At 38.6% G+C, this 13,403-nt stretch overlaps 1 protein-coding gene across 1 annotated transcript in view; it reads left to right on the top strand.

Annotated features, from left to right (window-relative positions):
* The first annotated feature begins 7,827 nt into the window (after window positions 1-7,827).
* The window catches only part of aldh1l2 (aldehyde dehydrogenase 1 family, member L2), a 92,929-nt gene continuing 87,353 nt past the window's right edge, over window positions 7,828-13,403 (top strand). The window contains exon 1 of the mRNA XM_028817635.2: window positions 7,828-8,033. Coding sequence (XP_028673468.1) covers window positions 7,986-8,033 — 48 coding nt within the window. The 5' untranslated portion in view covers window positions 7,828-7,985. The remainder of the gene's footprint in view (window positions 8,034-13,403) is intronic.

Here is a 13,403-nt window from a genome sequence, read left to right as displayed (position 1 = left end):
ATATCAGGCCAGGATTTATGGGTCCTGGCTTTATTATTATTATTATTATCGCTTGGAATTTCTTTTGTTATACTGTATTACGGATGGCGCACAGGCAGCTGAAGATTTTTTTGCAGATAAAGAAGGGTGTTTGTTCTCATTAATTGAGAGGCATTTTTTCTGTGATAAATGGGATACATTTATTGCTGTTTTGTTTTACCTAAAAATGAAAAATTGCTCAAACTGCAGTACTCGAGGCTAAGGGTGTTATAGGAGCAGGGGTTGAATGTAGAAATATCTGGGCAAATGTGGGACAATGACATAAAATACCTGTCTCTAATGAATGTGTCTCCTAATCTTAAAAGTAAATTAGAGCAAATTGTCTGCAATGCCCAACGTGCAAAAGAGACGTCCATGCAATCTCAATTATTGACAGTGGTCTGGTGTTAAACTTCAATGGTACTGAAGGATTTTAAAAAAATATACAGAAAGAAATTAACCCAGTATTTCTCTTACTTGGCCCCACAAAGAGACACATTATTAAAAGCACTAAGGAAAACGTCCTTTTGTTGTGGATTTCTTAAAGTGTTCCTATTAAAATTTACCTTACGATTACTTTAGAATATATATCTTTTTGCCACCTAACTTGTCTTTTACAAAGTACGGATACTCTTTTTGACCTACTGTATAATGGCACTGACCTCTCTGACAAAAGGTTTAATTTAAGGCAGTAATTTGATCCATATTTGATATTTGCTATTTGCACAATGTAGGCTTTCTTTTCTCTTTGTGATTTTTTCTGTGCCATCTGAGCTATTTTGAGCTGAGTTACTGTATTTTTTTTTAACCTCAGTGTTTGTTTTTGTATCTTCTTGTTTTGTATTTATATTTTAAAAGAAAATGTAACAGATATTATCTTTAAAAAAAGTAATAACTTTTTTCCAATTAAGCACGCATACAATTTTTTCATAACTCAAAGAAACCAAACATAAATAATCCACATAAGATGATTTAGTAGAACGGGAAAAGAATGGGAGGAACTTTGAGGAGCACTTACATTCCAAAATTGTCTTGGCTGTATGCTTCAGGTCATTTTTGTGCTGAAGGAGGGAACCATCACCTCAGTTTGTAGTTGTGTGCCCAGGCCTATGCCTCACTACAGTTTTATTGTGGACGTCTACAGGGCATTCCTTGGACTTTATGGTTTGGTTTTTGTATTGACATGCAGGGTGAATTGTGGGATCTTCTACTGTATATACAGGTGTGTACGTTTCTAAACAATTTCCAGTCAATTCACCTTGCTGCAGGTGGATTCTAATCAAGTTGTAGACACATGTCAAGGATAATTAAAGCAAAAAGGATGTACCTGACCACAATTTGGAGTGACACAACAAAAAGTCTGAATACTTCTGTAAATGAGAGTTTTCAGTTTTTGATTTTTAATACATTTACAAATCTTCCTGAAAAAATGTTTTCACTTTGTCATGATGGGGTATTGAGTTTAATTGATGGGAAAAATGGAAAATGTATTTATTTAAAAATTAAATGTACAATGCAATAAGTGTGCTGAAAGTTAAGGGTCTGAACAATTTCTGAATCCACTTTATAACTCCTAAAGTATCTACAGTTGGCCTTCATTTATGTTTAGGGACAGTTTTAAAATCCTCTCTTAAACATGTAAAGCTTTAAATGGATTGACCTGTCTTTCCTTACCAAGCTTGTAAATGCATGTATCCCACAGTGTACAAAAACATTTGAAATATACTGACCCTCTGAAAATTGTAACTCTAAATAAAACTACTGTATAATCTTAAACCTTTAGCAAACTGTGGATTGATTGATCAGTCTGGTTGGGTTCAGGACAAGCCCACTGAAATCCAGACTGAAGATCCACTGCTTTAGTTTAGCAGATCCCTATTGAGGGTGCTAATTAATTTAATAAAAGCTTGGCAATCATTACTAATGATTACTAACCCTTCTATACTATTTTTGACTCTGGTATCCTGGTGTTCTATATAGTACCTCCACTATCTTGACCAAGCTATTATTCATGTAAATGCATATACATTTGTAAAGTTCTGGAGGACAGCAGTAGTACAAAGGATAAGGAGATGGAATTCTGCACCACAACATTTCACAGTGGGAACATAAACAAAATTGCTGGTCTCTGCTTTATTTGTTAAAAAAAATATGTATATAAAGAGTTGTGGTAATTATTTGTGCTTGTAAAGTACCTGGAGAGTCTATTCTCTGTAGGAAGGTGCTGTGTAAAACAATTAAGGTTGTTTGTGGACTTCAGCGTAAGATGAATGCAGTATAGTAGTAGAATGCCTAAAAGGAGAGGTTAGACAGTTGACTTATGTAACCTCTCTTGTTACACAGAATCACAGACCATATATAAGTACCAATGAACCTGCAAGTTGGTGTTCTTTCAAGAACCCACATCTGGTAGTTACACTTCAACCCTCCAGTAGTGTGCTTTAAAGACTTAGCCAGCAGCTATACTAAAGGGGGAGCTTAGACTGGTTCCGTGTGTGGATCCCAATACCCTAGTACATTGATGGGGACACTGTTCTGTAAAAATGACATTGTGCATCGGATGATATGTAAAACCGAGGTCCTGACTCTGCGTGGTCAATAAAGATCCCTGGGCATCCTTCATAAAGAGCAGGGTGTATCTCAAGGGCCTGGCTAAATAGCCATCCATGGCCTATTTATTCTGTTCCCCTAATCATCACCTGTCTCTAATTGGCTATCTCTCTCACCCCTTAACCACCCAGCAGCTAATGGGTGGTGAGCGTACTGGTGCAAAATGGCTGCCATTACATCATCTAGGTGGATGCTGCACATTAATGGTGGATGAAGTGGCACCCCATTCTCTATGTAGATTGCTTTGAGTAGTGAGAAAAGACTTACATAAATGTAAATAATTATTATTATCAACCCACATTGGTCTTTATTGGGTTACATTTTTGTTTACTTAATAAGCTTGCCTATTAGAAGAGGTTTGCCATTGAGGTACCCTCCAACCCTTCATCTTGTCTGTTTATTTCACAGTATTCACATGAATGGTTCTAACTTTTCTAGTATTACCATGTGTAATAAAGCATTTGAAAATGTTGTTCCAAATTGCAGTGATGATTCCTGTTGCATCACTTAATAGGGTGCCTTGTTAATAAAGCTAAACATCCTCATGGTTTGACTAGCACACAAAATAGAAGGGTGTGTGGCCTTCAAATAAGCTATCAGAAGCTATTTCTTCTTCCTAAACCAGCCAGCCCCCATCAACTGCCTGTCAGCTGCAGGCTGACCAGACTCAAAATGGAGAAACTGTATTTTAATGTTCAAAATTTAAATTCTAAAATGTCCTGAGATGCCTCTCAAGGAAGAGAAACTTGCTTGAAGAGACAAACTGAGGAAAGAATCTCTTAGAAATGAAAATATTTATTTGAAAAAGCAAAATCTATCAAAAAAGATTCAGGGATAACTAAAAAGGAGTTTCTAGAAACGCAATCCAAAGTGAACAAGTCCCAAATCACAATCCATAAGCCAAATCCAATAAACAGAGCAAAATATTAATAGTACACCAGGAAACGCAAATTTAAAAAAGGACTGCTCTGAGGCATTTTCCCTGGCAGTATATATAGTCGGGTTTTCACCTGCAGTGACATCAGGGCTGCCCCACCTCTTGGGCACCACCCACAAAACACAAAGGACATAAGAGAACATTACATTACACACAAATACTAAAGAAAACAAAACAATAAAAATAACACATTACATAAACATCTGTAATGCTTTAAAATAATGAATATACAAAGAAATAATAAATCTGGCTAAAATATAAGAAAACTTCTCTTTAGTGCCTTTTATGGTATTTTTCCTTGCCTTGATCATCTAGTACTGTGTTCATTTGGTCTTTCAGCTCTGGGTTTTTCCCATGGGGCCTCATAATTTGTATGCACCCATCTAACTTAACAGAAAGGTATGAATAAATTTACTGATAAAGTAATATTCAGTTACACAAGGGAATGACTTTGCATAATCGGAACAGTTTAACTTGCTTGCATCTACAGTCACATATGCTTGCAGGCTGTTTGCCATTGATTAATCTTGGGATGAAGGGTCGGAGCGTTTGAAAAGAGAAGGAGATATGAGTGGAGGTTGCAAAGAAGTTTGCAGAGTCTTGTCACAGGAAAGACAGTAGACAAAATTATTTCTCTAAAAAAATATAGAAATGTCATATTCCAAATAAAAAATGCAAAATATAAAAATTTAATGAAAACAAAAGTAATATATACAGTTTTGAAAAGTATTTATAGTGCAAATACAAAAATCCAAATTACCGAATTTGGATTAAAATTCAGAAAATACTAACCCAAAGAGAGTACACCATAACCAAAGGAGAAGCCAAAAAGAGGAGCTAAAGAACAAAGCTACAAAAGTTAATGCTACAACATGGAGATTTAAATGTATGTCCAGTTACTGCAGTCCTATTGACTTCAGCACCTGAGGAATATAAATTAATTTGAAAACCTGCTTTTCCAGTTAACAATTAGCATAGTAAATACAACATAAAATAGCTCAAAATATGTAACTAAAGCAGAACAATTCACAATTTCTAATAAGAAAAAGTTTTGAGAGAACAATAAACACAAGAAAATAAAACTGCAGAAAAAAAGAAAAGATAGCAAGAAGCAACATTCTCACAAATGTTTCAGTATTAAGACAATGACCTTTATTGAATGGTGATCTGATAGCTTTCTTAAGATACATGTGAAAGCAATAAAAGACAAAGTCATAGAAGGAAAAAAATGGTAGTTTCCCTACTTAGACAGAGAATATTTTCAGTCAGTTGAAATTTTTTGATTGTTCCCTGACTTTGGTTAAAAAATTTAAAAAGAAACGGTAGAGAAAGGAACATTTTTCTTTGTTTGTTTTTATTTTTCTAAAACTTTTGCCAATACTGTTGGCTTTCTTCTCTTTTTCTCGGGTGGGGGTTTAATAATGTTTTGTTAGGTTTTGCCTTTTTTCGATCCAGTTTTCTTTTTTTTTTTTTTAATATCTAATGATTTTTTCTTTTCATCTTTTTTATAGTTTGACAATGAAGTCATTTCTTGTTCTACTCGATTGTATTTAACATTATTTTCTTCAAATAAAATGTAACAAAATTCAAAACAAGGTGTCTTTTTATGTAGAGTGACAAATTTTAGTGCTTACTGCTATATTATTTATATGTTCATTGTACAGTATCTATTTTAGTGAGCATTCATTTCTTTAGCATGAATTAAGTTTTTATATGTGCCTGTTTGGGCGGAGTGGTGGCTCTGAGGCTAGGTTTGAATCCCGTAAAAGCCAGAAGTGACTTCACTCCATTGGGCCTATGAGCAAGTCCCTTAACCTGCAATTGCTTTGTCCTGGGTATGACATTAACCTTCAAGCAGGTCCTCCAACTTGCAAGGGAAATTTGAGGGTTGGTGGCAGGATTGGCACTCCAGCCAGTGTAATAAAACTAACACTGTTCCAATGTGGTGCTGAGCTGTTACCCGCTTGGGTCCCAATCCAGGCGGTTCGATTTGTGGTGGGTGCGGCAATGAACTACTGTATAAGCGCATGCTCCCAACCTCCTTCTCTATTCATGATAGGGTTAAATGGATATTCATGCTTAAAGCATTGAGCAGACTTGATATCTTTGTGGATAAATTAAAGAAAACAACCAAGTGATACGTGGTATGTAACCTTCCTATAGTGGGTTATTAATACTTCTGACTAACTCTTAGTGTCTCATGGAAAAGCACACTGAACTTCTTTCATGCAAAATTTGTATAAAATATGTTTTACAATGCAGATTAGTATCCATTATTCAGGTAAGGTATCCATTAATTAAATAAGCAGGCTAACTTGACAATTGTATTTTAGTATTTTCTTAAATTTAATTTCTGCAACCATGAAAACATATGAACTTTTCAATTTTGAGAATTCTAGAAAGAATATTATTACTAATTGTGTGTAGTTATGTTTTTAAACATGGTATTTATGAAGGAAAATCCATGTATAGCACAGAAATACACAAATAAAAATCACTTAATTTTACTTCCATTGATGTCTCTTCAAGTTACCTCAAGAATTACCAGTTCTCCCAGTAGTACTACAGAGGCAGTAAGTGATGTCAAAATTTACTATCATTGAAAAGTCTAAATAAACAGTTAATTTACACAAATTAGTCAATTTCTTCACTTCTGCCACTTTAACTCAATGATTCAACCCTCTCATTCCCCTCTATAAACACCAACATAAAAATAATTTTTTTATTATTATGATTGTAATTATTATTAATAACCATTGTGATGGTTGGCTTGGGTCATTTTACAGCCGTGAGGCCATCGTAGTAAAAGGACTGGGGGAGCAGATGTTCACAGGGCACTGCCTCCCCCAGAGCGCTAGATGGTAGCCCCCCTGTGTTGCAGAGGCACCTCGGATCTCAACTGGGCTCCATTGGATTTGGGAGTCTGGCATAGCCCTACTTTGGGCTTTCACCACACCTGGGAGTGATTCAAGTTCTCCTTAACAAACCACTTGGTGTACTCCCAGGAGTAGCACAAAGAAGGAACGACGTCCCCTTCCAGGGATATTTCCTGCCTTTTTCCCAGTGCTGCTGGTTTAGGATGTGGTTCCCCACAAATTCTTAATAGAATGATGCATGTTTGAGAATGTTATATTACTGCAAATGCTGTGTAAAAATAGTTTTGTTAATGCATTTTGACAAAATATTTTGCATTAGTAAGAATAATAAAATACAATTACTGTGTACAGCACTTTTCTAACCTCTTCTAACTTTTCTAACTGGATGATGCACTGGTAGCCATTCTTGCACCAGTGCTCTCACCAGACATGGTGAAGGGGTGACAGAGATAGTTAGGCAGTAAGGGACGGGAAATGATTAGGGGGACATAATTACCAGGCTGTGGTGGACAGTTTAGGCAGGAGGTCAGAGTAGAACCTACTTTATTTGAAGGATGCAGAGAGTAAGATCACCATTTTATGTCTCATCCAAAGGACAGTGTCAGTTTTTACAGTGCAGGGGCATTGAGATCCACACGCAGACCACAGGATAGACATCCTCAATGGCCTCACCAACACCTTTTCCAGCAGTAGCCCAAGATTCTCCTAGATGGTCTCCCATCCAACATGCTTAGCTTCCAGTGGATTACCTGTTCTGAAGTGCAGGTGGTAAGGCAACTGACGTTAGTGTTCACATAAATTGTCATGTGCAAAATACGTTAGGTTTAACATGATGTACAGTAAAGGTGTTGAACATGTTCTCAGTTTACACCTCCAAAGGTGTACCTGTTAGTTAAATTGGTGATATCAAAAGGGTACTGTGATGAGCTGATTCCCAGTTCAGAGCCATTTCCTGCCTTGGATGAGGAAATATTGGGTAGCCTATATGATGTGCACATCCCACTTAAGTTTTGGGAATGCCAACCCCGGTTATGATACATATTTCAAAACAACACAAAATGACCTCATGTATGCTTCTGAGATAATATAAAAGCTTGTGGTGCCCGCTCTCCTTCCATTCGTTTCTTTTATGGGCATGTCATACAGCAACAATTGTTACTGATTCGGGTGTAAGTCCGACCTCGGACGGCAGATATGAATGAGGCACGGCAACACAAACGCGGGTCCATTTTGAATTTTCTCTACAACCTTACTACATTATCATGTAGTAAACATTTTCCCTCTCCCTAAACATACATTGCCATTTGCTAAGAACTGGGAACGTTTATGGCAGTAACGGCGCCAGAGAAAAGCGTCATAAAAAGGCTCTGCCTCCTTGCACACAGTAACTGCACGCCCCCTAGTCGAGGTCTCGCCGATAAGCTGTTAGTCCTGTTGGCACGCGCACTGTGAAGGGGCAGGTGTGTTCTGCGGGAAATCGTTCTCTCCTTGCCACGAAGTAAAACTTGTTCTGCACGGACGTCTGTCTCAAGTGTCAACACACAATGCTGTGGATAGCCAGTCGGCTCACGAGGAAATTCTCCACAAGTAGCGTGAGTACAACCGGCTCCGTCTCCCAGCTAACCTCTGCTAAGTCGTTAGGATTTGCTTTTTTCTCTTCCGGTTGTTAAGAAAACCATATAGCTCGATTCACTGTAAGAATTACAGTTTGAAAAGATGATGATCGCAAACATTTTGTAAACCAGCGAAGAAACCTGTACCGCCGCGTGTCAAAATTAGAGTGCTGCGTGCTGCCAACTTTGAATCACCCGCTTTCTACTTCCACACATGTTGTCCACGCACAATTCAGCAACCAAACAGCGGTTTGCTTCTGCCCCAAGGTTCTGCCTTCCTGTTGTGATTGTCCCTTGTCACTAGGCTCTGCGTTCTTCTTTCTCTTGGGCGGTACGGTTTCTGCTGCAGGGAGACCCCTCTCTTTTGCTAGCCTGGCAGCAGCCACGTTGTACAGTCAGTGGCTCCATCACGAATTGCATCAGCAGCGGGACACGTCGCGAATTTAACTGTATCATATCGCTTGGCCTCCAAAATTGTCTCGCCATGTGCTCTCGTGTTATATATAGATCTGTAAATATGCTCGTGTCTTTTAGGAACATCGATGGTCTAAGAAACTTTATTTAAATCTCCGTTTTCGTAAATATTTAAATTCCATATGCTTAGGTGCTTGGAATGACAGTTGTAAATGTGTGCGCGCACGCCGGTGTCTTTTAAGGACACTGAAATGAAGATGATCAAAGAAACTTAATTAAAGCCACGATTGAATTAAACCTATACGTTCCATTTTACTGGAATTTAAGAAAATGGCATGTTGTGAATAAGCGCGCAACCTTAAGTGACTTTTGGGGTCATTTAAACAGATAATCCACTTCATCAACAGTCGTCACAATATGTGTGTGTATATTATTAATCCAAGGCGATTTACAGCCTTTGAGATACAATTGGGTACGTTTCATTTGTTTCTCAATTTGGATCACAGGCAGGTAAGGTGACTTGCTCATGGTCTCACAGTGTCAGTAGAGGGGTTCCAAGCCTTAACCATTATGTCATGTGTACACACACGAACGCTTTTTTTCCTGCAGTAACTTCTTTTACTTGTTTCACACATCTACATTTAGATATTAATAAATGTAAGACCATTTATTCCAGTGCATGTTTACAGGGAGTATAACTAGCCCAGCAGCATATACAAGGCAGAAATCAAAGGTACAGGAAACATGCAACATATTACTGAAATACACTTGCCAATTTATAGACGCAGAATCAAACAAATGTAATAAATGACAAATGTGTAATTAAAATAATAATGTGTGTCTGAGTATACATTAATTTTCAACTGGGGTTCAAACACTGGGCTTAAGTATAGTAAATTATAGTAAATATAAAAGTATTGGTTTATGTACAGGGTGGCGCAGTGGGTAGTGCTGCTGCCTCGCAGTTGGGAGACCTGGGGACCCGGGTTCGCTTCCTGGGTCCTCCCTGCGTGGAGTTTGCATGTTCTCCCCGTGTCTGCGTGGGTTTCCTCCGGGCACTCCGGTTTCCTCCCACAGTCCAAAGACATGCTGGTTAGGTGGATTGGCGATTCTAAATTGGCCCTAGTGTGTGCTTGGTGTGTGTTTGTGTGTGTCCTGCGGTGGGTTGGCACCCTGCCCTGGATTGGTTCCTGCCTTGTGCCCTGTGTTGGCTGGGATTGGCTCCAGCAGACCCCCGTGACCCTGTGTTCGGATTCAGCGGGTTGGAAAATGGATGGATGGATGGTTTATGTACATTTAAAGGTTTTGCCTTGAAAAGTGTAAGTTTGTGTAACTGTGATATGCCGGATGCAGCAATCTGTAGTTTTGAAAATTATACATTTTGAAATTGTAACTGCACTTTACATTTTTCTGAGTGATAAAAGGTAAAACTTTCAGTCCTGTAAATACAAAAGTAGTTTATAGATGGGAGAAAATTATGCACAGGATAATATATTTTCTGGCCATATCTCTTGTTACCCTTTCTGTATATTTTGCTTAGGTTTTTATCAAAGTTGACCATCAAGAATTCTTTATAAATTTTGTTACTATTGTTTCGAGCACAGGAAGGTTGAAGTTATTTACTCAAAGGGTATAGGCACAAAAAGGCAGCAATAAACATGTGAACCATAATGTATGCCTTATTGCTGTGGCTTCCAATGCACTTAATAATGTAAAGTTCATGATTATGAGAATTTCCTGTTTATTCCTAAACCCTACCCCCTCCCAGCAATTTACTACAGTAGCTATGACCACCATTTCTTGTAATTCCTGGTGCAGGTCAGGTGATCAAGAATTTAGGTTAATATATGTACAGACAGAATTCCTTAGTTGGGAGCTGTTAATGAATGCAGCCAATGTCCACAGGATATCAATAGTCCTCATAACCTTGTTGAAATTTCAGCTTTTCTGAATCAAAACCATTTGTTAGACCATTTTCACTTAGGAAAGTCTTGCAACCAATAGTATCTAAATGTGAAACAATATGAAAAAATTAAAGAAAGCTTTCAATGTCTTAATTAAGTGTACATACTCATTAATAATTTCATTGCAAAAGTGCTTTGTGCTTTGATTCCGTCTGTAAGACTGATTACATAGATCTCTATCAACTTTGTAAACCTGGATTTTGCATTTTTATTACCATCTTCTTTGTAGAAGAGTTTAAGCTTCTTTAAATTACAAGGGTGTCCTCTGCACACCTCTCTCTTCAGACAAATCCACAAACTTTATATAGAATTAAAGGTTAGCTTCTGACTAGGCTATTACAGGCCTTCGATCATTTCATTTTTGAAGCCGTTCCTTTGCTGGGTTTCTCGTGTGTTTTGTATTGTGTTTGGTGGACAGAGTAATTAATATTTAGCAGAGAGCAGCAGGTTTTGATATTTGTGCCAAAATATATTGATATTTGGACATATTTTATATTTACCCTGCAACCTACTCCCTGAGAGAGGTAGCCCCATAGCATCATTTTCCTCCCACCATACCTGACAGTCGATATTGTTCTTTGCTGTATTGTCTTGGTGCCAAACAAATCTTTTGAAATTTAAACCAAAAAGGTCCACTTTGATCTCATCAGTTTCAAAAGACTTCAACTGTGGACCTCCAGAGATTCATTCCATTGAGGAGGTTGTCGCCTTATGTAATACGTCAGTGATACGCCTGGTTACATAATGGTTAAGATCAGAGTTGTTATCTGACGGAGGTCAAGTAAACCAAGTGACAAAAATACATTTGGCTGTCCAGTGGACTTGGCTTTGGGAGAATGAATGGGTCTTATTGCAAAATTTATGCATGACTGGCTGTTCTTTTTTGCGAGAAATAAATTCAATTCTGTCAACCTACCACACATCTAAGACTGTAGGTAATGCACAAAATTGTGATACTATGCAATGAATGGCCCATTGCTGCTGTACATTTCTGAAGTTTCTTTAGGTTTTCCACCGAACTCTTGGTTGCCTCCTTGATGTGCTTTCTTTTTGCTGAGGTGTCCGCTTTGGAGAGACAGCTTCTTACCTCCACAACTTAATGGGCTACTGTAAATACAATCATTATGTATGTAAAGTCTTTAAAATAGAGTGATTTATTTGTATCTTTTGACAAAAGATCCCATAGGTCTTCTTTAGCTGCTTGTGGACAGCAAAAACGTCTGCAGAAATTACAACCAAAAACCTTCACAGATCTTATCCATATTACTAACCGAGAATGCTAAACCGGATGATGGACGCAGGCACATCCGGCCATGGGCCGTAGCTGCAAAAAGACGTACTGCGCAGGCGCAAAAAGAGTCCGCGAGAGTCGGCTGAGGAGCTGAGAAAGGCGGACAAAAGAGGGCGAGAGGCGGATGAGGGTCAAAAGGAAAAGGCACATAAAAAAGTAGTCAAACGCGGGCAAAGCACGAAACACATTGCACACGAAACTAAACACACCAAAAAAAAAAGAACACACGAGCGCACAACAGCAAGGCACGACCACCCCCCCCCCCACCCTACAGGCACGGGACGGGACGGGACACACACCAAGAGGGGGATTCAACAAGCCCATGGAAGACAAAAAAAAAGAACACAAAACCACCCCACAGACCCTACAAGCAAGGGACGGGACACACACAAAGAGGGGGATTCAAACAAGACACAGGAACACAAAAAGAAAGAAGACGCTCGCGCAACAACAATCCGCCCACACATCCATAAGAAGTAACACCCAAAGCCACATATTCTAAAGTGAACGTCGACACCTTCACACTAGGCAGCATAGGTGGATGTCCTTTCAATAAAGCACTATTAACCGTTCAACTGCAGAAAATGAGTGCGATCCTCCTTATTACTTATCCATATTTCGCATGCTGAGAAAGAAACAAGTCATGAATACACGGTCACGGGTACAAAACGATTCGGAAAGGATAACGGGAACAAACACAAAAACATGAAAGAAACAAGAAAATAGACGGCGGCGCATAAAACGCGCTTCTGAAACACCGGGAGAAAAAATGTCTCGGATCAAAAAATGCAAAGCACAAGTGACACCGTTACAGAGATGTGCCCAAATGGACAGACACAATGAACGTAGACGCATTCAGCGCGCGTGTCAAAGTGCTGCATCGAAAGAAGCGCGATTTCAAACCGAAAGAGCTCGCGTATCAGACATACAAAAAAGGGAGCGAAGAGACAGAATAAATGAACGGAGACGTGAACAACGCGCAAATGAACTGACAGAAAAAAAAAAGCAAGATGCGAAAAGCACCAAGCTCAAATGACCGACATACAAAAACGGACAAGGCTCGATACAAACAATGCACGGCGTAGACTGAAACGGACTTTGCGCAAAGCGGAGGCGAATAAAAAAAAGAGAAAAAAATAGCGCGTCACAAATAATGGACATGCAACAAAAAGGCAATCAAACGCAAAAAGCAAAACATGCCCATCGCGGACATCAACGCCACACACCTGTTAAACGCTTATGCCAAATGGCTGAAAACGCCTTCAATAAGGAATCCACTATTGAGGAAAATTCATTGGGATTAATGAATGTCATTTGCAATCATTGTCATTCACTTAACTTCACAGAAGAAACAACTGGCAATACAAATAATGAATTTACACGTTGTTGTCAAAAAGGTCAGATTAGACTGCCTCCTTTACATTCATATCCTGAATATCTAAAGAAGCTTCTAACTAACGATGTGCCTGAAAGTAAAAACTTTATGAACTGCATTAGATCCTACAATAGTTCATTTGCTTTTGCATCTACCGGAGTACATATCAGGCCACCAAAAGGCAATGGCCCATACTGCTTTCGCATATGTGGACAAATATTGCATCGCATTGGAACAGTGCACCCTGAAACGAATCAACAACGCAAATATGCACAAATCTACATCCTAGATCCAGATGAGGCAAT

The sequence above is a fragment of the Erpetoichthys calabaricus genome, chromosome 1 (assembly GCF_900747795.2).
Source record: "Erpetoichthys calabaricus chromosome 1, fErpCal1.3, whole genome shotgun sequence".
NCBI lineage: Eukaryota > Metazoa > Chordata > Cladistia > Polypteriformes > Polypteridae > Erpetoichthys > Erpetoichthys calabaricus.
The sequence above is the reverse complement of the archived record's forward strand: the minus strand, read 5'-3'. Positions and strand labels throughout refer to the sequence as shown.